Here is a 26,918-nt window from a genome sequence, read left to right on the forward strand (position 1 = left end):
ATAGTTGACACCCCATTCGCAGACATATTTGAATCTTTAATTCGGAGCAGATATTTATTAAGAGCTTTGGGAAAACGTGAACGCATAAAAAACCGAGGGAGATTTTACCGTAATTCTGTTACAAACTTTACATCTACGCAGTTCTTTTAGTGAATGTGTTTTTTGTGAAATGTTTTGTGTAAATTGTTCAAAGTAGTCCTTGTGCATGGAGTTGTATGGTTTGTTAACCTTGGAATCAGTGTTTTTTTGTTTGGCATACATTTTTAAAGTAAAAAAATCTGAATGGCCTTTCACACTTTCTGTGGTTGTTTATTTCAACACACTTTCTTGTTTGAGGGAAAATTTTAAGAATCTATCCTGCACGTTTCATAAAATGTTTCCATTAATCCAAACCAAATTCTTCGACACTCCAAGGTTAATCCGTATGAGATCATACATCAATATTCTTCTTCCAGTGTCAGTGCATAGCCAGCTTTCTTACTGCAACAGAGTAGGTACTGGCACCTCAAATGAGCTACTGCTTGAGTTCCTGCACCTCTTAGGGCGCTTTCATGTATCCTTTTATGATCCTGGAGCATTTGGTACCCTGATCTGTTCAATAAAGCATGTGTGAAATGCAAACGAACTCTGGCTGAAACTAATCCTGGACCTGCGGGAGTAGTGGATCCAAGAGCAGAGTACAAGGTATTGTGACACGGCAGTGTGAGTGGCGCGGAACCTTTTTGCCTGTTGTAAACATGCTAGCTCGCTAACGTAACGTGCATCTTGCTAACCGCAACCTGAAACGGTCTTGTGAAAGCAAAACGTATTCTGTAGAATTCTCACAAACACTTCAGGAAGCCGAACCAGGGTGCTGAATTTCATATGTGAAAACACCCTAAAGAATATTAGGTCAAAGCCATTGTTGAGTTCCTGCACCTAAATAAACAGTACCGGCACCTTTTTCAGTACAAGTCAAGCGCTGATCTCATCCATAGGGGTGTTTCACAAATGACAGCCAGCCACCAAGTCAACCCACTCTTCATCAGTCGCTAACTGACTCTCATACTGTTGATGGATGCAGAAATCGGGGAGGAAGCTAAGGAGGATACTCTCTTCTGTCAGGTTCCTAGATAAACAGCCATGGCTTGACCGAAAGGACAATTGTCTGGTGTTTAGATAAACAAACTAATTTTGAGGAATATACCTGGCTCATAATGCTAACTGATGTGTTTACGGTCTGACAAACAAATTATTAGGCTATGTCACTTTGACTGTGATTCAAAGTTTTTGCCTGGTGTAAGACATTTTCAGCCTGACAAATGATTTCAGTAAATCTAAGGCAAACTTTCTAGATAAGAGATATCAGGTTTATGTGCCTTATCAATTGCTCTCTCAAGGGTAGGCTACTCTGAAGGATAGACTACATGTCCTTGGGGGACCATCTGGATCCAGTAAGAATATAAGAGGATCATTTTTAGACCTCTGTTCATTTAAACCATGACAGCCATCTAGCTCCCCATCACTACCCTTCTCCCTCTCAAAGTGACCTTGTTATCTTCCAATAAACAATCGTCTCTCTTCCCGAGCCCAGGACAAAAGGCAATAACTTGTAAAATAAGACATTTTATTTTCCAATGCCATTCCCGCAGACCCCCTCCCCCCAAAAAATGAGCCCTTAGCCCATCATTGATGGAGCGGCCAATTTGTCTGCCAAAACGTCCTTATCAGGGGAAACCTTGGGAGACAAAGGATGGAGTGCAGAGCCAGGGGTCTTATCAATGTGGCATACCCTCAGCGGACCTGCATCACGCCTGATAACGCCTCTTATCGCAGCCACTGATGTCACCCCAAAGTGGCAAGGATTTACTGTCCTTGCCACTCAAACTTTGTCCCCTTTTTTTGATTTTTGATTATTTATTTTTTATCCATCACCGTGGAGACCTTGCAGACAAAAAAAAGGAAGAGGGAGAAGAAGAGGAGGAGCTGAGTAGATCTATGGGATTAAGCTGAGGTTTTTAAGTCAAATCAGGAGCTGAGGTTAGCTGGTGTTAAACTGCATGGTTCATTTGAGAAAAATGTGGTCAGCACTCAGCAGCAGTTTGAGGTTTTGTGAATGTCGGCAATTCTAACAAGAAAAAAATAAAGCAGGTGGGGAATCGGATAGATGACCATTACCATGCTTGAAATCCCAATTGGGTCATAGTCATAAGGCTTGAGTAGAGCTGTGTCGATGAATCTATCATTGTACCTTGACAGTTGTCTTCTTGCTGGCAGATGGCTGACTGATTGACAGTTAGCAGAGACAATTAACTTCAAATATCTTGGGTTTTAGTTACAGTTTTAATAATATGAGCTGTTGAGTTTCATGTATTTTTTTAAATGCATCATCTAAAGTAAGGAGAACTGATGGGGATATCACTGAGTGAGTAGGAGCTGGAAAAAAGGTCTGACAGACAGTAGAAGGAGCCCTTTATCTCAATGACACTGGTACTCTCTGAACTCACTTTTTGATCTGTCTGTACTCTGTCCTTTTTAAAGTCTAATTGAGAATGCAAAAGTACTTTTAGAGCGCTAAAATAACTGTTTATTTTACATTTACATTTTGATGGGATGAAAACAACATTCTGCCAGTTATGCATGCCATTTCCTTTTTCTTCCTTTTTAATTTTGCTTAAATAAAGCAGCGGCCTCTCTCTGAATAATGCCTGCCTTGATGCATTTTTAATCAGGAGAAAATTGGGAGAGTAATGGAAGTTATTCTGATACCCGTCTCTCTCATTTTTCGACAGTAAAGTAGTGGAGGCATTTCCCTGGAGATTTCTTTCTCTGTGCCTTTTCTCCTCAACCCTCTTTTGACAAATGCGTGGTAATGGAAGGGTTGTTGTGAAATTGGTATTCTTTTCAAAATGGAGTCTGACCATAGAGAGGCTTTTAGCTTGTCAGCTGTGTGTGAGCAGATGAGAGAGCGAGAGAAAGAGGCTGTGCTGGGTGGTTTGAAGTGGGGCTGTCACATTGTGAGAGGAGAGGCAGGTGGGGGAGGAGGAGAGGACGAAAGGGGTGAGAGAGTTGGGGGGAGGGGGGGGGGGATCTCTTCAGGCACCTGACTAGAATGAAAGCCACTCTGTTCCTCCTTTCTTTTGGGGTGGAGGTAATCATGTTTCTGTAGCCAGTCACTGAGCTCTCTATCCTGTGGCTGACTCACTTAAGCTGGCCTGTGGACATTTGAGGGAGAAATGAAAACAAGCCAAAGAATTGTAAAAGAAAAGAGGAAGACAGGGAGAATAAAGAAATGAAGACAGCTGTGTGCAAGACATTCACTTGAATTGAAACTTCAGGGGTGCTGTTTTTTTGGATAGAAGTAAAAGATTTGCTGACCATACAGTACCATTTAGATGTTGTTGCAGGTTTATAGGCCTATGCACCTACCTATAGAGAGTAGAATATAGTACTCTGCTTAAGTCTAGTATTCATAATGATAACTACAATCAAAGATACTGGGGTAAAACACTTCTTAATCATACACAAACACACCTACACTCCCCTTCCGTATGTATTTAGACAATGAAGATAAAATTGTGAATTTGGCTCATATTTCAGCATTTTGCATTTGAGATAAAATATTTCACCTTTTTATTTGAAGGTATTTTCATGTATATCTTTTTTACCGTTTAGAAATGATAGCACTTTATTCAACTAATCCCCACCCCATGTGAAGAAGTCATAAGTATTTGGACAAATTCACTATTAGTGTATCAAAGTAGTTAAAAGTTCATTATTTGGTCCCATATTCCTTGCACGCAATGACCCTCAAGCTTGTGTGGCGAGAACCTCGTTGGATGCATTTGCAGTTGTGTTTTTGCCCAATAGTAACTGAATGGTGAAGGAAGACCGGAGTAAGTTTCTTTCTAAGTGAGTAGATACGATGTTTCTGACCACTTCTAAATTAATCCTGATAATGCCGTGATTGAAAAAAAAAAAAAATCAGGACTGAATGAATCATGAATATTGATGAGTGAGATGCTGTTTAGAGGCTACACCTCTCACATTAACCAATAACGGGGGAGGTTAGCGTTTCTTTGTGGGTATGATCACTGTGCCTCTGTAACCTCATCATTAGTCACGATTTTAATTCATGATTATCTATAATCATGGTAGCATCCACATAGATGTAGTAGAAGTGTTCAGAACATCTTTCTTACTTACAATAAAAATTACTACAAAATGGCACAATCCAGAACAAACTGCCAAATGCATCCAACAAGTTTGTAGTCACAAGCTTGATGTAGTCATTGAGTGCAAGGAATATGGGACAAAATACAAACATTTTGACTACTTTAATACACTAAGTTAATTTATCCAAGCACTTAAGCTTTATCCCCTCCCCCCTCCATTTGAAGAAGTCGTAAGTGCTTTCATTTCTAAACGGTAAAACCGTCAGTTAAGAACAAATTCTTATTTACAATGACGACCTACCAGGGAACAGTGGGTTAACTGCCTTGTTCAGGGGCAGAAAGACAGATTTTTACCATGTCAGCTCGGGGATTCGATCCAGCAACCTTTCGGTTCCTGGCCCAATGCTCTAACCACTATGCTAGCTAGTGCTAGATGACAATTTTCAGGTCTTGGCATAGATTTAAGTAGATTTAAGTCAAAACTGTAACTAGGCCACTCAGGAACATTCAATATTATCTTGGTAAGCAACTCCAGTGTAGATTTGGCCTTGTGTTTTAGGTTATTGTCTGGCTGAAAATTGAATTTGTCTCCCAGTGTCTGTTGGAAAGCTGACTGAACCAGCTTTTCCTCTAGGATTTTGCCTGTGCTTATGGCTGTATTACATTTTTATTTACAAAAAAACTCCCTAGTCCTTGCCGATGATAAGAATACTAATAGCATGATGCAGCCACCACCATTCCTGAAAATATGAAGTGTTACTCGGTGATGTGTTGGATTTGTCCCAAACAATGCTTTGTATTTAGGACAAAAATTAACTTTCTTTGCCACATTTTCTACAGTATTGCTTAAGTGCCTTGTTGCAAACAGTGTGTTTTGGAATATTTTTCTTTCTTTTCACTCTGTCATTTAGGAGAGTATTGTGGAGTAACTACAATGTTGTTGATCCATCATCAGTTTTCTGAAATCACAGCCATTCAACTCTGTAACTGTTTTAAAATCACCATTGTCCTCATGGTGAAATCCCTAAGCAGTTTCCTTCCCCTCCGGCAACTGAGTTAAGAAAGGACGCCTGTATCTTTGTAGTGACTGGGTGTATTGATACACCATCCACAGTATAATTAATAACTTCACCATGCTCAAAGGGATATTCAGTATCTGCTTTTTTATTTGTACACATCCTCACTTGTCTTTGTGGTTGAATCTGTGCTTGAAATTCACTACTTGATTTGAGGGACCTTACAAATAATTGTATGTGTGGGATACAGTCATTTAAAAATCATTTAACCACTATTAATGAACACAAAATGAGTCCATGCAACTTATTATGCAATTTGTTAAGCACATTTTATCTCCTGAACTTATTTAGGCTTGCCATAACAAAGGGGTTGAGTACTTATTGACTTAAGCCATTTCAATTTTTGATACATTTCTAAAATGTTCTACAAACAAAATTCCACTTTGACATTATGGGGTATTATGTGTAGATCATGGACACTCTCAATGTAATACATTTTAAATTCAGGCTGTAGGCTAACACAACAACATGTGGAAAAAGTAAAGGGGTTTGAATACTTTCTGAAGGCACTGTACATATGGAGGGGAGTGTATCCTTGTGTGTGCCGAAGCCATTTGGGGGAAAGAGCTACTTTTGGCTTTTCACTCCTGATCTATATCAGCATCAATTCATAGAGACATTCTAGACTTCCTGAGCTCCAGGCTAGTGACTGGGTAAAGGATACAGCCGACAGCAACAGCAGGCCTTGTAAATGCGCTGTGTTATTTGCAACAGAGTAAGATGGAGAGCAGAAAAGACCCATCATAGCATCTGAGCAGAGTGGGGGAAGTTGACTTGATGTTAAGTGATATTACATGCTTAGATGTGTAGCCTCTGTAGTTCGAAGGGGGGGTTGCTGAGTTTGAATATGGTGTTACGGACCCGAGTGGGAAAATGTTTTTAAATTCAGGGCTTAAAAGGAAAGAGAGCGAGCACAGGAAACTCCTGAGGGGCAAAACATCCATCAGCATGGTAGCAGTTTGCTTTCAGGGCTTTGACTTAAGATTAGATAAAAGGTTTTGCATTCAGTTCAACTGCCAGCTGCTTATAATTTAATACATGATAAGTCTAACTGATGTTTTTTTTTCTCTCTGTCTCTCTCAGGATCCCCCAAGGTCCGAGCGGCTGTAGATCCCAGAAAGCAGCAGCCATGTTAGCCTGCCTACAGAGACGGCAGCAGAACCTCTCATCTCAGCGTCTGGTATGCACCCCCAAGATCCTGGATGCTCCGCAGCAGCAGCAGCAGCAGCAGCAGCAGCAGCAGCAGCCCAGCACACGAAAAAGTGAGTCCCCGTGTCTCTGCTCTCAGCAGCTCAGGACAAATCAAATCAAATGTGTATTTGTCACATTTGTCACGCCAAATACAACAGGTGTACACCTTACAGTCTAATGCTTACTTACAAGCCCTTAACCAACAATGCTTTAAAAAAAGTGTTAAGTGAAAAATGGAAAATAAAAGTAAAAAATAATTAAAACAGCAGCACTAAAATAACAATAGCGAGGCTATGTACAGGGGGTACCGGTACAGAGTCAATATGCGGGGGCACTGGTTAGTTGAGGTAATTGTGGTAATATGTACATGTAGGTAGAGTTAAAGCAACTATGCATAGATTATAAACGGAGATTAGCAGCAGCGTAAAAGAGGGGTCTGGGTAGCCCTTTGATTAGCTGTTCTTATGGCTTGGGGGTAGAAGCTGTTAAGAAGCCTTTTGGACCTCGACTTGGCGCTCCGGTACCGCTTGCCGTCCGGTAGCAGATAGAACAGTCTATGACTAGGGTGGCGGGAGTCTTTGACAATTTTTAGGGCCTTCCTCTGACACCGCCTGGTATAGAGGTCCTGGATGGCAGGAAGCTTGGCCCCAGTGATGTACGGGGCCGTACGCACTACCCTCTGTAGTGCCTTGCGGTTGGAGAACGAGCAGTTGCCATACCAGGCAGTGATGCAACCAGTCAGGATGCTCTTGATGGTGCAGCTGTAGAACCTTTTGAGGATCTGAAGACCCATGCCAAATCTTTTCAGTCTCATGAGGGGGAATAGGCTTTGTCGTGCCCTCTTCACGACTGTCTTAGTTTGTTGGTGATGTGGACACCAAGGAACTTGAAGCTCTCAACCTGTTCCACTACAACCCCGTCGATGAGAATGGGTGCATGCTCGGTCCTCCTTTTCCTGTAGTCCACAATCATCTCCTTTTTTTTTTTCAATTTAAAGTTTTATTAAGTTTTCAAACAACCAACCAAACACATTCCACATTCACAGATGTGACAGACTTAAAAAAAAAATAATAATAATAATAAAAAATAAAAAAATGTTATATATATATATATATACATATATATACATACCTACATATACATACATACACACATACACACAAATAATAATTAGAACAAAATTTAAAATGTAGAACTTGCAGCAGCACTATCAAGGTTCTTATTTGCTATTTCCAGCCTTAGCTGAGATGACGAGCCAATGATTAGTTTTTAGATTTTACAGCACCTTACACAACACGCATCTGCTCACCTCCCCGATCCCCCCATTCACTCTGTCCAATTTGAGATATAGTGGAGTAGTGGAGACCAGAGTCTATCAAACTTGGGCTGTCTCTTGTGGAGGTCATAAGTGAGCTTTTCAAGAGGGAGAAAGTCAACAATCTGGTCAATCCACATTTTAAATGTAGGAGAGGTACTAGAGGCCCACAATAGAAGGATACATTTCTTAGCAAAGTATGTAATGGTCATGAGCAAATTTTCTCTGCCAGGATCAAGAACAAAGTCCTGCTGGGCATTAAGAAGATAGAGACACGGGGTCATATCAAACTGTACATCTAGTATTTTCTGTGCAGCAGTATGTATAGATTGCCAAAATCGGGCAATCTCTCTACAGCTCCAAAATACATGCATATAGGTTCCACTTTCAGAGGTACATCTTTTACAGTTAGGAGAAATGTCTGTTTTCATTTTATGGAGTCTCAAGGGAGTGTAATAAAATTTGTACAAAAATTTGTAATTCGATTCTTTCATTTTTACATTAGTAGAGGAGCAGTATACCCTGTCGCAAACCTCCGCCCATAACTCATCACTGATAGTCAGACCTAGGTCCTTTTCCCAGATTATTTTCAAAGGAGTAAAGGAGGAGCCTCCTTTCTCAGAAAGGAGTCTATAGATATAGGATATTTTGCCTTTAATGGATTGTGCTGTGACAAGAAGGGTTTCAACTTCGTTCAACTGAGTTCTAAACCTCCTCTTGGAAGTAAATGAGGAGATGACATGTCTAATTTGAAGATATTAAAAAAAATGGGATCTTGGCACATTGAATTCACTGCAGAGCTCTTGAAAGGATTTCAGTGTAGTGGTCTTCTGATGAAATAGGTCTGAAAAGGTCCTGATTCCTAGAGTATGCCAAAGATTAAAGTTGGCATCCCTCAGGGCTTTTGGCAAGTCTGGGTTGCCTACTATAGGTGAGTGAGAGCATATTTGGGAGGAGATGCCCAGGTATTTCTTACAGTCCCTCCACGCTAGTAGGGTGCTGTAAATCACAAATGTTTTGGCTATGTTGCCCACTTCACTAAAGTTATTAATGAATATAGTTGAGCTTAGTGGCAATGAACCACAGGATTGGGCTTCTATCTGGATCCACGTTGACTCTTGTCTGTTTGTGATCCATGTTAGCATGTTGCGGATTTGGGCAGACCAGTAGTACAATTGAAGGGAGGGAAGGGCAAGACCGCCCTTAGATTCAGGTTTCGATAGAGTGGAGAGCTTGATCCTAGGTTTTTTATTGCCCCATATAAATTTGGTGATGCTTTGGTTAATTGTTTTGAAAAAGGAAGCTGGGAGATAGCATGGGAGCATCTGAAATAAATAGTTCAGTCTAGGGAGGATGTTCATACGGATTACATTAATTCTTCCTACTAAGCTAATTGGGAGGGAGATCCAGGTTTGGAGGTTGTTTTTGATTCGATCCAGGAGTGGAAGATAATTCTCCTTGAAAAGCCTATTCAGATCTGGTGTTATGAATATCCCAAGGTATTGAAACCCCTGTGTCTTCCATTGGAATGGGCATAGTGTCTTCATAGAACTGGTGAGTGTAATATTGAGAGGGCAGACAGTGGATTTGTTAAAATTTATCTTATAACCTGAAAACGTGCCATACTGAGCAATTGTGTCTAAAATGGGAGGAAGGGATTTCTCAGGGTTGGATATGTAGAGCAAGACATCATCCGCGTAAAGCGAAATCTTGTGCTGCAGGCCGCCTGCAGGAACACCTGTAATACTTGAATTGCTCCTTATCAACTCTGCCAGAGGCTCCGCCCCCAACAAGTAGAGCAGGGGGGATAGCGAGCACCCTTGTCTTGTGCCCCGTCCCAAAGGGAATCTGTCAGAGTTCAGTCCGTTAGTAGTCACCATGGCATTTGGATGAGAGTATAGTGATTTGATCCATTTAATAAAGTTTGGGCCCATATTGAACTTTTCTAAGACTGAGAACAAAAAGCTCCACTCCATCCTGTCGAACGCCTTCTCAGCATCCAGTGAAGCCAGCAGGACAGGGGTCTTCTGTGCGTTTACTTGATCAATAATATCAAAAAGACGGCAAATGTTATCAGAAGAGTATCTGTCTCTAATAAATCCAGTTTGGTCCGCTTTTATTATTTTGGGAAGAAGAGTGTTTAGTCTTTTGGCCAGCAATTTGGTAATTATTTTGTAGTCGAAATCCAACAAGCTTATGGGCCGGAAGGAGGAGCAGGATAGGGGGTCCTTGTCTTTTTTGAGCAACACTGTAATGCGAGCTGTGCGCATTGAGTCTGGGAGAACTCCGTTTTTGCAAAAATCCTCCAGCATTGGCATGAAAATAGGGCTAAGCTGGGGCCAAAAAGCTTTGTAGAACTCTCTGGGGAATCCATCTGGGCCTGGGGACTTGTTAGGTGGCATGGAGGTAATTGCCTCCAGGATCTCCTCAGGAGTGAAGGGGGAGTTGAGATCTTCTTGGTCAGTCTCTGATAGTTTAGGTAGCGAGATTCCCTCTAGGAAGGAGTGGAGTTCTGCTTCCGTGTGTTTTCTCTCAGAGGTATATAGTTTGCAGTAAAAATCATGAAAAGTTAAATTGATCTTTTTTGGGTCATATGTGACCTCGTCCTCTGCTGTTCGGATAGCCATAATTGTACGCTCTGACTGCTCTTTTTTTAATTGATAAGCAAGCAATCTACTAGGCCTATTGCTATACTCATGGTATTTCTGTTTAGTAAAGAAAACTTTTTTTTTAATCTCCCGAGTATAGTCCAAATTCAGTTTGGCTTTGGCTGCTTTAAGTTGACTCCAGGAGGTGCTGTCTGTGGATTGTTTATGTACTTTTTCACAGCGTTCCAGCTCCCTCTCCAGATCTAGCCTGTGTGCTTCCATTGCTTTTTTCTTAGAGGAAGCATATGCAATTAGATGACCTCTTAGTGTGGCTTTAGCAGCGTCCCACATTGTGGCCGGAGAAACAGGAGAATCTTTGTTGTCTTGTGTGTAGTTGTCTATCCATGTAGTTACCAATGTATGGAATGCTTCGTTTGATAGCATGGAGGTGTTGAATTTCCAGCTCTTTGACCTCAGGATGTTTTTGCAGAGGTCAAAGCGGAGGTGGACAAAGGCGTGATCCGAAAGCGCTATGGGTCCGATTCTACACGTGGCTGAATTTATGAAACTCTTTGGGATAAAAATGTAATCTATACGGGAGTAGGTGTTATGGACATTAGAGTAGTATGTATAGTCCATAGATGAGCTATTAGTCTCTCTCCAGATATCTATCAGTCCCATCTCTTTAGTAAGAGAGTTCAACATCTTTGCAGATCTAGGATTTGTGGTGGGGACTTGAGATGATTTGTCTAGGGTTGGGTTCAGGGTACAATTAAAATCTCCGGCCAACACTCCAAAGGAAACACAATGCTCATTGAACAGGGTTATCATTTTCGACATAAAAGCAGGAGTATCTGTGTTAGGGGCGTATATGTTTAAGAGAGTAATTGGTTGCCCATACAGTGACCCAGTTATCAAAATAAATCTCCCCTCCGGATCAGATATGTTTTTGTCAATTATGAATGGAACATTCTTATGGATAAGTATGGCTGTGCCTCTACTGTTGGATTTGAAAGATGAGAAATACACCTGTCCCACCCAAGCTCTGCGGAGTTTGGCATGTTCAGCATCACAGAGGTGTGTCTCTTGCAATAGCGCGATGTCTGCTTTTTCCTTTTTTAGAGCACATAGTATCTTTTTCCGTTTTATTGCATGACCTAGACCATGGCAGTTCCATGTCAATAGATTTAAGGTACTAGTCATCGTCATCGAACAGTAATCGAACTTTAGTGCAAGTCATCTCTGGGTAAAGGTGGATAGTAGTTACAGCTGCGTTCACATAAAAGGAAAATAAATGGTTTACATAAAATAACAGTCTCTGAACACCCCAGCCGAGTTCCCAAACAACTCGACATATCCCGTTGGATCTATTACCTCCCCGCTCAGTCACAATTCTGTGTTCCCACAACAACAACAAAAAAACCGGGAACAGTTAGCAACGCACAACGTCTCCCCCTCCCCACCAAAGAAATGCCTCATCCTCTCCGCCCCGCATTGGGTAAATGACAACGTAGCCCCCGTCCAGACCACATTAAAAATGGGAGAAAATAAAATCAATAGCCCAGCCTACATATAGTAGGCCTAGGTTATAATATGGAGCCTATCCCTCTCAGCTAAAGGAACATAAATATAGATTAGACGGCTATAATGACATTTAGCAGGGCGGGTGGGTCTTTGGATATCGGCTATATGTTGTCTTACCTCCTTTAGTAATAATAGTAATCGCATTTAGTCATTGGTCCATTTCTCATTGACCGGGGTTGTCTTTCAAAAAACGTTTTGCCTCTTCGGGAGTTTTGAAGTGTCGCAGGGCTCCTTGGTAAAGAATCCTGAGCTCGTTTGGGTATTTGAATCCCCTAAAGATGCCTCGGTCAATGGAGCATTTCTTCACCTCGTCAAACTCTCGGCGCTTTCGGCGTATTCCAGCTGACAGGTCCTGGAGTAAGATGAGTTTGGCGTTTCCCACTGTAATGGTGTTGGTTTTCGCCGCCTGTAGGACTCGTTCCTTGTCGGTGAATCTCAAGAAACGTATGGTGATTGGGCGCGGTGGTTGTCTGGCTGCTGGTGGGGGCCTCAGTGCTCGGTGAGCTCTCTCGAGTTCTATGGGTCTGTCGGTGGACAGGTGGAGCCACTCGGGAAGTTTGTCTTGCAGGTAGCGGATCAGTGGCATGTTTCCCTCTTCTTTTTCGCCCAGATTTAATAGAACACAATTATTCCTTCGCCCCCTGTTTTCCAGGTCCTCTGTTTTCTCTTCCAGCTGCTCTATTTTTTTTTTAGCATATGCTATTGTTTCCATGGCGTCTGTCAATAAGTTTTCCGTGGATAGGATTCGCCCCTCTGCCTCGTCCAGGCGCCCCGCGTTTATGGTTATCTTGTTGTTTATGTCAGGCAAAGCATTTTCCAGGATTGTCACCTTGCCCCCTATCGCACTGAGCTGAGCGTTAATGGCATCTAGTTTAGTGTTGAGTTCTGTACGTTGGGATCTCAGCTCAGAAAAGATGTCTTCGACAGAGTGCGAGGTTGGCCTTCGTTGGGCCTCGGGGGGAACGGGTCCTCTTGCTCCTGGCTAATGGCGCTAGCTTTTTCTGAAGCTAGCTGCTTCTTGGAGGCTTTTTCCGTCGCTAGTGCTCGAGTCCGGGTAAAAATGTCACCTGTAGTGTCGCCTTTTGTAGCCGCCATGACTTTTTGACTAAAGCTAAATGAGTTTAAACTTGAAGTGGAGGTAAGATTAGGAATTGGAAACTACTTGTGCGGAGCTCCTAGTTCATGCGGCCATCTCGTTCAGGGGTCACGTGATCCCTCCAATCATCTCCTTTTGACAACAGCCTCTGACTCTACATTTCACTACAGAGACCCATTTTGTTTAATTTGTGGCGCTGTGTTTGTATCTCTGTATAGTGACAGTCGGATTTCGCGAAAGAAAGCCCTGTATAAGATTTTTAGGGGGAAAGTAAAGCTTCACTTTACATACACAACTGTAGTTTAGTTGAGAGAAGTAGAGCGTTGCACCCGGGTAAACCAGACCCTCCTGTAGCAACCATTTGTACCACTGAGCTTCCATCTGATGGAGTTGATTGGCTTCAATTATGCCACTCGTCTCTATGCTGCATCGGTGGTGTGGAGTTCTGCCTGCGGGGCTACGGAGCAGGAGCCCACAGGGCTGTTCTGTGGTGAGGAAGGGCAAGTTCACCTTGGTCTATCTACCGCTGCCTGCCAGGCTGTCTGGCCTGCTGAAGAGAACCGTGCAGGGTAGATATCTCCCACTCAGATCTGTGTGGATCCTCTGGGTCTTATCACAGGCAGTCATCTTGCACTCTTTCATTTCATTCTTAAGAGCACTGATCAATGATGGAGCGGAACGCTGTTATGTTGGCTGGCCCGGTTGTTGTTGCTGATGATGATGATTTACCCTGCCAAGGGCATACTAGCACACAACCCCCCCCCCCCCCCCCACACACCTTCTCCTAGTCAGCCCTGAACTTTTGCCAATATATCTATTTTACACTTCTTACCTTATTATATGCCTCTTTCACATGTACTTGCACGCTCTGCCATTTTAACTCTAAACACACCGTGCTTACAGTTTATTATTCAGGTGTTTGCTATTTATGCTGCATTATATGGCTGGTACACGGTCAAAGAAAACCCTGTTGTCATGGCCACTCTCGCTCTGAGACCTAAATGACATAGGGGAGAGTGGGGTATGTTGAGGTGTTTTTTAAATTCAGCATCACTACGTCAAGGGAAATATATTATTCTTTCTAACAAATACAGTACCAGTCAAAAGTTTGGACACTTACTCATTCAAGGGTTTTTGTTTAGTTTTACTATTTTCTACATTGTAGAATAATAGTGAAGACATCAAAACTATGAAATAACACATATGGAATCATGTAGTAACCAAAAAATATTTGAGATTCCTCCAAGTAGCCACCATTTGACTTGATGACAGCTTTGCACACTCTTGGCATTCTCTCAACCAGCTTCATGAGGTAGTCACCTGGAATGCTTTTCCAACCGTCTTCAAGGAGTTCCCACATATGCTGAGCACTTGTTGGCTCCTTTTCCTTCACTCTGTGGTCCAACTCATCCTGAACCATCTCAATTGGGTTGAGGTCAGGTGATTGTGGAGGCCAGGTCATCTGATGCAGCACTCCATCACTCTCTTTCTTGGTCAAATAGCCCTTACACAGCCTGGAGGTGTGTTGGGTTATTGTCCTGTTAAAAAACAAATGATAGTCCAACTACCTGCAAACCAGATGGGATGGCGTATCGCTGCAGAATGCTGTGGTAGCCATGCTGGTTAAGTGTGCCTTGAATTCTAAATATATCACTGACAGTGTCACCAGCAAAGCACCATCACACCTCCTCCTCCATGCTTCATGGTGGGAACCACACATGCAGAGATCATCTGTTCACCTACTCTGCGTTTCACAAAGACACGCGGTTGGAACCCAAAATCTCAGATTTGGACTCATCAGATCAAAGGACAGATTTTCACCAGTCTAATGTCCATTGCTTGTGTTTCTTGGCCCAAACAAGTCTCTTTTTCTTATTGGTGCCTTTTAGTAGTGGTTACTTTGCAGCAATTCGACCATGAAGGACTGATGAAGGCCTGATTCACACAACAGTTGATGTTGAGATGTGTCTGTTACTTGAACTCTGAAGCATTTATTTGTCCTGCATTTTCTGAGGCTGGTAACTCGAATGAACTTATCCTCTGCAGCAGAGGTAACTCTGGGTCTTCCTTTCCTGTGGCGGTCCTCATGAGAGCCAGTTTCATTATAGCGCTTGATGGTTTTTGCGACTGCACTTGAAGAAACTTTCAAAGTTCTTGAAATGTTCCGGTTTGACTGGCCTTCATGTCTTAAAATAATGATGGACTGCCGTTTCTCTTTGCTTATTTGACCTGTTCTTGCCATAATATGGACTTGGTCTTTTACCAAATAGGGCTATCTTCTGTATACCACCCTACCTTGTCACAACACAGTTTATTGGCTCAAACGCATTAAGAAGGAAAGAATTTCCACAAATGTACTTTTAACAAGCCACACCTGTTAATTGAAATGCATTCCAGCTGGTTGAGAGAATGCCAAGAGTGTGCAAAGCTGTCATCGAGGCAAAGGGTGGCTACTTTGAAGAATCTCAAATATAAAATATATTTAGATTTGTTTTAAGATTTTTTTTGGTTGCTACATGTTTCCATATGTGTTGATACATGATTCCTATCTTTACTGTATGCCTTCATTCAGACTTCTCTGCTCAATATCACTTACCCTTATTTCTGGAACAGGGCTTTCGTTTTGATGTGCCAATTCGTAAGCAAGTTTTCTGCATTTGAGGCTACTAAGTTCATTAAACTGGTTAGCGAGATTCTTAATATGTTTAGCAAATTCAGACTCCATGTAATCAGATAAGACCTTGTGTGACTCTGCTACTCTATCATAGCCTGTCTTTTGCACAGTTACATGTTTGTTTTCTTTTTTGTCAGTGTACCTCAGTGTCATTCAGTACATTTAATAATTTTTTCCCCCTCCCTGGCTGCTGCTCGACTGGACTTCTTCCCTTCTCTCACGTCCTTGGCTGCTCTCGCAAGAACCTCAAGGGGGGGCTATACCCCCTGCTTGTTTTACGGGGCATGATGTCTGCTCTGTAACAATAAAAATGCACTATTTTGAGTTCATATGCATGACACACAAAAATACTATGCATATTATACATAAAACTGACTATGTCATCCATTATTTGTATGGGGTATGGTGGCCATTGGCTCAACTTATCCTAAGGCAAACATTTAGACTATTATCCCACACAGCTTCAAGGATGCACTTTCATGCTAGGTTTAGGACCTCATATTGTAGCTTATACAGACCCCAACTGATGTATAAAACGATCTACTTTGGTTTAGATACAAGCATCATGAAACCTATAACACATCAAATTCATTTGACTTTGTGAAAATCCGTTTGTTTACCACTTTTCCCATGTCTTCCTTCATAGTCTCCATGAAATGACCTCTTCCTAAATATTTGGTCACATGATTCATTTTGTGTATTGTTTCCTACAAACAAAGGGTGGCTCAACTAACCCTTTGGCTCAACTTACCCCGCCCTCCCCTATGTAACATAAGCTAGAGATGACCTCATTCCCTAACCAATTGAGGATCTTCCTTTTGAACTTGGATCAAAGAAAATGCTTGCTCAAGCACATGTGTTAATCAGTTGATAAGTGATTGCAAGCCATGTTATCCATGTCATAAACAGAGATTTCAAAAGACCGTGTTTATTATTCCCACTGCCAGTGCACATTATTATCACATTTAATGAGAGTATATGTTGTGGCAGTTGTCGCCTGATGAAACCAGCACAGGGCATTCTGAGTTTACGTATCATATTTCCATGATTCAATTCAGAGATAATGTTTAATCACTGTGTTTTATACTGCTCTGTCAGATTTCTGTGGAAGTTTATGACATGAATTTATGGGAAACCGCATATCACGCCGTGCCTATCCCCACATAGCTAGCGTAATAACATATTCACATTTTTTTTTTCGTGATGTAAATTGCCTATGGAAAATGCATAAATCGTCTGAGTGATTAACCTCTTGGCCGATGAGTAATTGTGTGGAGACATTCAGACGAAATGCAAGCTGATGGATTTGTAATGTATATTGTACTTCTCTAGCTTCACTTCCCAGATTTGGGCCATGAAAACAAATCCTGTGTATCCCCCAGCTTTCCTTCACATTGAAACCTTTCACTAATGCTCTCTGGGAGACTAGCAGTCTCTCTTCCCTATCTCATATCCCCATGTCCCTCATCTCTCTCCCGGGGTGAAACACCTCTTTTTGTCTCTCATTATTAAATATTAATTGGGAATCAGTAGAGCACTTGTCTGCTAAATGCTGGAACAGAAGGACCTAGTTTGCCTCAGGCAGAACCACGGGCGCCTTTCACATCCTGTTTACCTGCAGGAATCATTCCTCCCTCCCGGAGCTCTGTGTCTGTGTGTGTGTCTGTGTGTGTCAGTGGCGTACTACAAAACAGCTAATTTCCTACAATTCTACACATTTTGCAATGAGGCTGAGAAAATATTAGTTTTACAGCTTTTTTTTGTCACTGCTTCTGACGTGTTCATATGCTATCAGGGGGGGGGATGCCAGTGGTGTGTGTGCGTCTGTGTGGAGCAGCATCCATCCCCCCTTCCCTCCAGCACTAACCTGACATTTCAAGCACATCCATATGAAACAAACTGCTCTACTGATTGGAGCCTGCTGGTTGGACTTGATTAGACCCAGAATAGTTCTCTAAAAGGTTTTTGAGTTGATGTTTTTCCCATTGGGATTCTGTGTTGAAAGAGTGGTTTTCACACAGATTCTTGTTGAAAAGCTTTTGCAGAGGATTCAGAGGTTACAGATTTAGATGGACGAACCATTCTAATGGATGTCTGTGGTTTGGTTTCACATAGGAATCCCTGACAATGCCAACCCATCTCTTAAATATGAGGAAGTGTGTATGTGTGACTGAGTGCGACGGTTTATGTGATGAAAGTTAATGAGTGCTCTGCTCTACTCTGCTCTTGGCCTGAACGGCAGATCAGAGCCGGGAATGCTTTTTCCCACGCTGCCGGCCTGTCTTTCCGGGGGGCTCTTTTAGAGCGGCGCACTGCTTTCCCCGGGGCTGCTGAGCAGAGTGGCACAGAGACAAATGGGGAGTGACACTCGCGTAAAGAGTTACCCGCCTGAGTCTCTTCAAACACAAATAACTAAGTGTTCACCACTGAGGTTATTCTGTTCCACGACCAACACCCCTCATGAAGAGATTACAGAGAGCGAGAGAGCGAAAGCGAGGGATGGATGTTAATGGGTTGAATGAGTGCAGTTTCTCTTCATGTGTGTATGAGAGTGGGCGGCCTTATGTCCCACCCGGGACGAAGAGGACTAACTAATGAGAGCGAGGGAGCGGTAGACTGAATGGAGTGCTAGGCTCTGTGTGTGTGTGTGTGTGTGTGTGTGTGTGTGTGTGTGTGTGTGTGTGTGTGTGTGTGTGTGTGTGTGTGTGTGTGTGTGTATCAGTGCTTCAGCTTTGTCTTTCTCTCGTTCTGTGTCTTGGGGCTGATGAGCCTCTGGTTTGCCAGGGTCAGGAGCTCAGGAATAGTAACCTCAGTGGAGTTGAGTATGTAGGTCTGCACACAGAGGACTGGAACACAGGGGCTCTGTCCAGCCTCTCTCGACTCTCACTCCAGATCTATGTGAGGAGGCCTCAGCCTCGACCCAGCTAACCTCCTCAGACTCCATTAATATTAATGCATGTTAATATGGATGCAGAGGTGAAGAGCGCTGCAGGCGCTGCATCTCAATACCTCTGCTCTATAAGGGCACCGACCTGTGCACAGCTAGACACCATTCAGATGCTCTACCGTAAGATCCAGACAGCGCCCTAGATCCCCACTCCCCTCATGGATATTGAATGCATGCATGAGGTTTCTGACTTCATTTTCATTCACAGCAGTTACTGTATGCCTCGGTCAAATTGAAAGGAAAGTAAAGTAACCATGTGGAGCTGTACTGTGTATTGTATTGTGTATTGTATTGTGTATTGTACTGTATTGTGTGGGACGTGAGGCAGGTCCAGATAGTCGATACGAAGCGTCCTTGCGCTGCCTGAGCAGCAGGGGGGGGTAGTCAATTACAGTGCCTTGGCGCTAGGAGCTGAATGGAGTCAGGGTCAATTAATTACATGGGCCCTAATGAGTGGGCTTATTAGGGCCAACTGTGCTCGTACCAGAGGTTGTCATGGCAACGCAGAGGCCTAGGTTTTTGTGTTAATCAGCCTAGTTGTCAAGGACAGTCTGTGGTTGTGTAGGGCAGGTAGGTAGGTACGGTTAGTGTATAGTGGTGTTGATATTATTAATGTTTGGATCGCCATCGTGAAACACTGGTGTGTAACACGATGTTTGGCAATGAGTGTTTGTGTGTTTGCTGGTGATTTCTGAGAACAGCACTAATTAACCTCCGTGAGTGCTGCTGTGTGACGCGTCCCCAGTGAGGATTAGCTATTAATCATGTTTATCAAACAAACATTTTAATCTTACAGGCATTTAACACCAAATACCTTTCGTACAACCTAGACTTTTGGGCTTCTTGCCCTGTTTTTCAAATTTGTCTGCTAAGGATCTTTTTGTGATAGTTGCACAAGGACAATCACCAAGCATAGGACTACATTACTGGTTTTCCTGTTCATTGTAATGGAGGGAGATGTAAAGGTCATTTTGTTCGGTTCCTTCTGTTGGTCTCGGGGTGTTTTGTGAGAACCAGAGGAGCAGCAGTTGTGTTCTGTGGAACTGGAAATTCAGTGAGCCACTCCAACTGCAGTTTTTAGCCCTGGCTCAGGGGCTTGTTTTGCCTGTTAATCAGTGATTAACTCAAACCGCTCCACAACAACGAGGTCTCCACTCTGATCTGTGGGGTATTGCATTAAGCTTGACCATGGGAAAAAAGATTAGCCAGCTTCCCGCGACTGAAAGCGTGGTGTGGGATTGTACGGAGGTGGACTCGGTGCAGGGTTACGGAAGACTGTGGTATGGTGAAGAATACTTAACGCTGTACATCATCTCCCCTATCTGTTTCTCATTGACAGTTTATGTTTGACACATTGTAAACCTTAACTATTAGGCCTACACACATTCATGCATGGAAATGTGTACACACACACACAACTCCTCACTCTCACATACAGATACATGGGATCAGGCTGCTGAAAATTGTTCATTTGATTTCCAGAATGTGCCTGTGGTTAATTCTGGATGGAGAAATTCTAGAGGAATAGACTCTGACTTCAGGCTAGACTTTAGCTCTCTCTCTGGCATAGCTTCTCTTCGGATCCTAAACACTGATTTCGGATCCTAAACACTGAGTTCACACGGAGGCAGTTCCTGGTGCACAGCAGCACAGCAATCCACATAATTCCAGGTTTCCACTTTCATTTGAACCACCCTAACTGCTGTGATATGCCATTTGTGCCACTGCCAATGGTATTCAATTGATAAGTGACTTTAATATTTGAGCGGGTGAGTTTCATACCGGCAGAGGCCTGTGTGTTGCCACATGAGCCGTTACTGTGGTGGCATGGCCACACTGCGTCTTTGTGCCGCTGACAGGCCTGTAATCTGTGGATTTATGGAGCGAGACGGCCTTTGAAGATGAGTTAGCATTCCAAGTGTTTTGAAGTGTTTACGGAAAACCAAGCCAATCTGGAGGGATCAGGGCAAAACATTGACTCCATACCAAACATGAATGGCACCAACGGCACTCCGTGATTGGTTTCACAATATTTATCTCGCTGTGGTAATTGGGAGCGAGAGATGATTTGGAGCAGAATAGATCTCTCTTTGTGTGGTACAGAACTTCTGATTGATGCTGGTGTGTTGTGATGGAAGATGCTGATGATGCCTTGAAGTGGTTTTCTGTAATTAACCAATAAGTCCTGAAGGGTGTGGTGTGTGTGTATATATGGGCCATAAAGCAGTGAATTGGGAGCATAAACAGTGTGCGGGGCTTCCTGTTCTTCCCAAGTATTCTTTATTAACCCAGCACCTGCATTTTGAAGGACGTGTGTATGACCACAAACGTTTGTATATGGCCAATATACCACGGCTAAGTGCTGTTCTTCGCGCCATGCCTGGATACAGCCCTTAGCCATGGTATATTGGCCATATACTACAACCCCTGAGGTGCATTATTGCTATTATAAACTGGTTACCAACCTAAATAGAACAGTGAACAAGTATCTTTGTGTCATACCCGTGGTATATTTGCTGACATAGCCTACACATGGCTGAAATGCTGGTTCAGCCAGTCAGCATCCAGGACCCAAACTACCGGGTTTATAATAGATATTATATCACTGAAGTAGGTCAACTCATTATCGTGGAGTAGATTAGTGCTTTCAGGTGAACATGAAAGCACTAATCTACTCTAGTTATAACCGTCGAAGGGTCATGAACTCTCTCCCTGTTGTGACCAGAAGGCAGTTAAAGGCAGCTCATTCTTTATACACTCCTGGGTCCTGTTCAGTGTGACACATAGTATCAAAACATTCTGCAACGGAAAAAGAACATCTCTGCTCATATTGGACAAGTCCAGGCAGTAACTCCCCGTTTCAAAAAGTATTCTCCTTACGGGATTTGTTTTTCACCTTAATGAGAGACTTGATGCTCACGCAGGATCACAGCGTTGTTTAGACGTCTAGAGGTTGAGCAGGCATCTGTTTAACACTCCCAGATGTCCTTGTTTTCTTTACCACTGGTGTATAGTGATACATAAATAACTAGTGTTTTTCTCTGTTGTATTTCTCTGTGGAATTCACTCTGGCTGCTGCTGGCACTGCTGCGGTGCTGTTCTGTTCCCTTGGCTCCACTGGGAGATGCTTGGGTGGATAAAACACTCCACCTCTCCTCTTTCCTCCATTTTAAACACCCAATTGTATTTCCTTTATGAGATGGATCTTGTAGATTGAATCATTTTCACAGTTGGAGGCTCATTGTGGGCCTGAAATGAAATTAACTCCCCAATCAATTCCGAACGGGCACAACAAGTGAGTTCTCCCTTGCATGGCTGAAGTGCCTCTTCAAATGGGTTTTGTTATTGAAAACGAAATGAAGTGTTTTGTTTTTCACGCTCCCTTTGTCGCCTCTCTCTGCCTTGTTCTGTGTGCTGTGGCAGTGATTTTCGCTGACGATAGAGTAGGTTAATTTCAGCACTTTTGGTTTTCATGTCAGGAATTCCATAAGTGTCGTTCAGAGGGGCGGTGGTAATTTCTGTCAGGTGATTTATTGCTTTTAAATGGAGCGCCTTTTGCGCGTCTCCTTTGTCGCTGTGAGCTAAGCAGCCATGAAATTGCCTGAATAATGGTGTTTTAAATCCAATCTTGGTTTGTCCCCTCAGCTTTCCCGTAGACCATTCAATAGCCTTCCCTGTGGAGATTGCTCTTTCTCAGTGTGCCCTGACTTCTCACAGTTTAAGCTCCAGGCTTTTACATTGCAGTTAATACAGGTCTGTAAGAGGCTAGCTGAATTTTTACTTTACAGGTAGGCAGCCTTGGAAGATTTGAAAGCGATCTTCATCTTCAAGTCACATTAGAGATGGTTGGATATAGGGCTACATGGTAGAACATGAGTGGGGTTTTTTTTTTATCAGTGAAATTTGAAGATGTAACAGTGAGAAATTACAAGGAATAAAAACATGATTCTCCTCATCATTTTCTTTCAAGGATATTGGCTGTCAGACTGTATGAGAAACCACAACAGCTTTACATTTCTGTTTTAGATTGGCCAACAATAAAAACACATGAGCACAGCTGTAATTTCTTCACTTCCAGTCCCATCCGCTCCAGCTTTTAACTCGAGTACATCCGACGGTAGTTTCATGGCCAAATGTCACCAAATGAATCCCACTTGAGCCGCTGCGACAAAATTGGCTTTCTCCCTCTCCCCCGCTGCCTCCTGCTCCACTCCCTGATTTCCCAGGGTAATCCGATTCTGGGTTGAAATAAGTCCAAATTAATTTTATAAAGCACTGATCAAACAGTGCCGTAGGTGTTTCCCTCCCCCAAATGAGTTTATAAGAGATGCAGATGTCGACGGTTCATCTTCCTAAAGAGATGGAGGGGGGGGGGGGAGAAACTGGAGAGTGTGAAAGGGAAATGGAGGAGATATTACAATAAGTGTGTTTTTATTGGTCTATTGGTCTTGTCTCTGCTCCTTGGACATTGTGTTCTCTGTTCTGACATGCTTTGTTTATTTGTTTGAATATTTATCACGAGGAGCTTTTGTGGAAAGGTCAATTGATTGTTTTTATTTTAGTCCCAGCTGGCAAGTATCATCAAGCCTGCCCTTGTACTTTATAACCAGGCACATAGTGTGAGAGAACTCGTATGGAAGTATAACCATTTCTTTGTGTGTGTGTTTGTGTTGCAGGTGAGCTGTCCTCCATGAATGGCCCTCGGTATCCATCCCCTGCAGAGCTGGATGCCTTTGCCCAGAAGACGGCCAGCAGCCCCCTGTCCATCAAGATCTTCCCATCCAACATCAGAGTGCCGCAGCACAAACAGCTGAACAGGACGGTCAACGGCCTGGACACCACATGCACCCAGCACTACAGTCCCTACTCAGGAGCCTACCAGGGCCTACTGGGTGTTGTAAAGGCCTCCGTCTCCGTGGTCAAAGGCGTGCTGAAAAACTCTGAGGGCAAGAGGACGAAACATTCCCCCGCCCAAACTGCAGCGGCACCATACAACCTTTTCTGTAACAACAGACACGGGCAGCAGAAGAGCTACCGCATAGGCTCCTGCAAGCCTCATGACGGGCCAAATGTGTCTGTACCCTCTAATATCATTGGGGCTGCGTCAGTCATTCCCACCCCGGTAGAGCAGACTCTGGCCCCTCAGTCGGACCTGGACGTCCAGAGCCTGCTGAGGCAGATAAACAGACACACCCACAGCCAGGCCCTGCAGCACGGGGGAGGGGCCCAGCCAAGCCCTTCCCTTCAGGCTGTGGCCGCTGTAGCCTGCTCAGACTCTGGCTTTACGCTGGGAGTAGCGCCCCAGAGCAGTCTGGCATATTCGGGGGCCGTGCTGCCCACCCAGAGTGCAGATATGGCCAAGGCTGGCTACCTGGACAGAGTGGATTATAGCACATGGCAGCACAAACAACAGCAGCAGCACTATCAACATGGGGCGCTAAGGATATACAACAATGCTCGGATGGGCAGCGGGGGAGGTGCCGTGGTCAGCCGCTCTCCAGAGAATTGTCTCCCTTTGGCCTGCTCGGCACAGCTCTCCTATAGGCCTCACCCCCTCAGTGCAGGCACTAACGGGGCAGGAGCAGGGATAGGACAGGACCGGGTTAGCTCCTCCCCTCTGAACTGTGCTGCCATGCATGGGGAGTTCTCTGTGGGCCAGTACTTCGCCCCTCCCTGGAACAGTGTTCTGGTCACTCCGGACAGCGACTGTTACAACCCTCAGGAGCTGCTGCCTGGCTCCTCTATTGTCCGGCCCAGAGACATGGGGCTCTCCCACCCTCATCCAAACCATCACCCCAACCGCCAGCTCCACCCCCACCCTCACCCCCAGGCCTATGCCACAGACCAAAGCCTGGGCCTCTGTTTTGGGCTGCCAAGCACCAGCCTGTGCCACGCCTCTGTGCTGAGCAGCAGCCTGCAGTCTCTGGAGTGCCTGATCAGTGAGATCCACCCACCCTGCATTAAGGAGCGCATGCTGGGACGGGGCTATGAGGCGGTAGGGATGCCCCAGCTACTGGACCACAACCTACAGCACACCCACATTCAGCTACCTGTGTTCCGATAAGACGGGATATATCCACACAGGGCATACAGTGCCTTCGGAAAGTATTTAGACCCCTTGACTTTTTCCACATTTTGTTACTTTACAGCCTTATTCTAAAATTGCTTTTTTTTAAATTAGCAACATTTTTTTAAAATCTTTCCAAATGTATAACACTTTTAAGACAGAAATATTATTTATCTAGGTATTCAGACCCTTTGGTATGAGACTCGAAATTGAGCTCAGGTGCATCCTGTTTCCATTGATCGTCCTCGATGTTTCTACAACTTGATTTGTAGTAAATTGTGGTAAATCCACCTGTGGTAAATTCAATTGATTTGGAAAGGCACCCACCTGTCTATATAAGGTTGACAGTTGACAGGTCATGTCAGAGAAAAAAACAAGCCATTAAGTCAAAGTAATTGTCTGTAGAGTTCTGAGACAGGATTGTGTCGAGGGAAGGGGACCAAAAAATGCCTACAGCATTGAAGGTCCCCAAGACCACAGTGGCCTCCTTTTGTTCTTAAATGGAAGAAGTCTGGAACCACCAAGACTCTTCCTAGAGCTGGCCGCCCTGCCAAACTGAGCAATGGGGGGAGAAGGGCCTTGATCATGGAGGTGACCAAGAACCCGATGGTCACTCTGACAGAGCTCTAGAGTTCCTCTGTGGAGATGGGAGAACCTTCCTGAAGGACAACCATCTCTGCAGCACTCCACCAATCGGGCCTTTTATGGTAGAGTGGCCAGACGGAAGCCACTCCTCAGTAAAAGGCACATGACAGCCCGCTTGGAGTTTGCCAAAATACACCTAAAGGACTCTCAGACCATGAGAAACAAGATTATCTTGTCTGATGAAACCAAGATTGAACTCTTTGGCCTGAATACCAAGTGTCACGTTTGGAGGAAACCTGGCAGCATCATGCTGTGGGGATGTTTTTCCGTGGCAGGGACTGGGAGACTGTGGCAGGGACTGGGAGACTGGACAGGAAAGAGGGAAAGATGAACAGAGCAAAGTACAGAGAGATCCTTGATGAAAACCTGCTCCAGAGCACACAGCCAAGACAATGCAGGAGTGGCTTCGGGACAAGTCTTTGAATGTCCATGAGTGGCCCAGCCAGAGCCCGGACTTGAACCCGATCGAACATCTCTGGAGAGACCTGAAAATAGCTGTGCAGCGACGCTCCCCATCCAACCTGACAGAGCTTGAGAGGGTCTGCAGAGAAGTGGGTGAAACTCACCAAATACAGGTGTTCCAAGCTTTTAGCGTCATACCCAATAAGACTCAAAGCTGTAATCGCTGCCAAAGGATGTGTGTCCAATGTGTCGGAGGAAACACTGTACACCTGGCGACCGTGTCAGCGTGCATGCGTGTCACGCCAAAGGAGTCGCGAGAGCGCGATGGGACAAGGGCATCCCGTCGGCCTAGGTCTCCCGGTCTCGGCCGGCTGCGACAACCCTGTATCGAACCAGGATCTGTAGTAACGCAGCTAGCACACACAGCAACGCAGTGCCTTAGACCGCTGCGCCACTCGGAAGGCCCATTTGCTAAACATTATAAAGAGCTGTTTTTGCTTTGTCATTATGGGGTATTGTGTGTAGCTTGATGAGGGGGAAAAAACGATTTAATCAATTTTAGAATAAGGCTGCAACAACAAAATGTGGGAAAAGTCAAGGGGTCTGAATACTTCTTGAAAGCACTGTATACTGTATAACAGGAAATATGCTGTATAACAGGAACTCTATGGATGCAGCGTTTCATTTTGAAGCGACCACCTCAGAATGAGAAATGTACAGTACCTTTTATTTAGTGTGTGTGTGTTGTATTGGTAGAGGGCTATGTGGTTTGGATGTGACCAAGTGTTTTAAACCTTTAAAGGGTAATGATAATCATGACCTAAAGGGTCATCTCATTTGACATCTTAATGTTTTCATTTCGGAGGGTTTGTTAACCAATCATATCAGTTCACATCTTCTGGGAGTTCCTCAGAAGATTCCAGTGCTGTGCACTTTGTCAGAATCGTGTTTTGGGGCTTGTTTTTCCGTCTGTCCATTGTTTAATTTTTAAACCATTTAAAAACAGTATGGCGAAAAGGTGACGTGCAGGCAATCCCCCTATTGCCCTTTACAAAGTGCCAAACTGGAAAATTTTATACTTAGGGGGTACAAGGGCACAGCTCCAGGGCTCAAGACTGTCATGCTTTAACCCTTACACTTAACTGACCAATAAAGGTCACTGATTATAATGCACTGCTG

At 43.8% G+C, this 26,918-nt stretch overlaps 1 protein-coding gene across 2 annotated transcripts in view; it reads left to right on the forward strand.

Moving 5' to 3' along the window:
- Nucleotides 1–24,837, forward strand: part of LOC139543852 (protein FAM222A-like) — a 40,365-nt gene extending 15,528 nt beyond the window's left edge. For both annotated transcript variants that reach the window (XM_071350334.1, XM_071350333.1), the window contains exons 2-3: nt 6,314–6,492; nt 23,302–24,837. In XM_071350334.1, the coding sequence (XP_071206435.1) occupies nt 6,360–6,492; nt 23,302–24,689 (1,521 nt within the window). In that variant the 5' untranslated portion in view covers nt 6,314–6,359 and the 3' untranslated portion in view covers nt 24,690–24,837. The remainder of the gene's footprint in view (nt 1–6,313; nt 6,493–23,301) is intronic.
- Nucleotides 24,838–26,918: the final 2,081 nt, after the last annotated feature.

The sequence above is a fragment of the Salvelinus alpinus genome, chromosome 18 (genome assembly GCF_045679555.1).
Source record: "Salvelinus alpinus chromosome 18, SLU_Salpinus.1, whole genome shotgun sequence".
In the NCBI taxonomy this organism is placed as follows: Eukaryota; Metazoa; Chordata; class Actinopteri; order Salmoniformes; family Salmonidae; genus Salvelinus; species Salvelinus alpinus.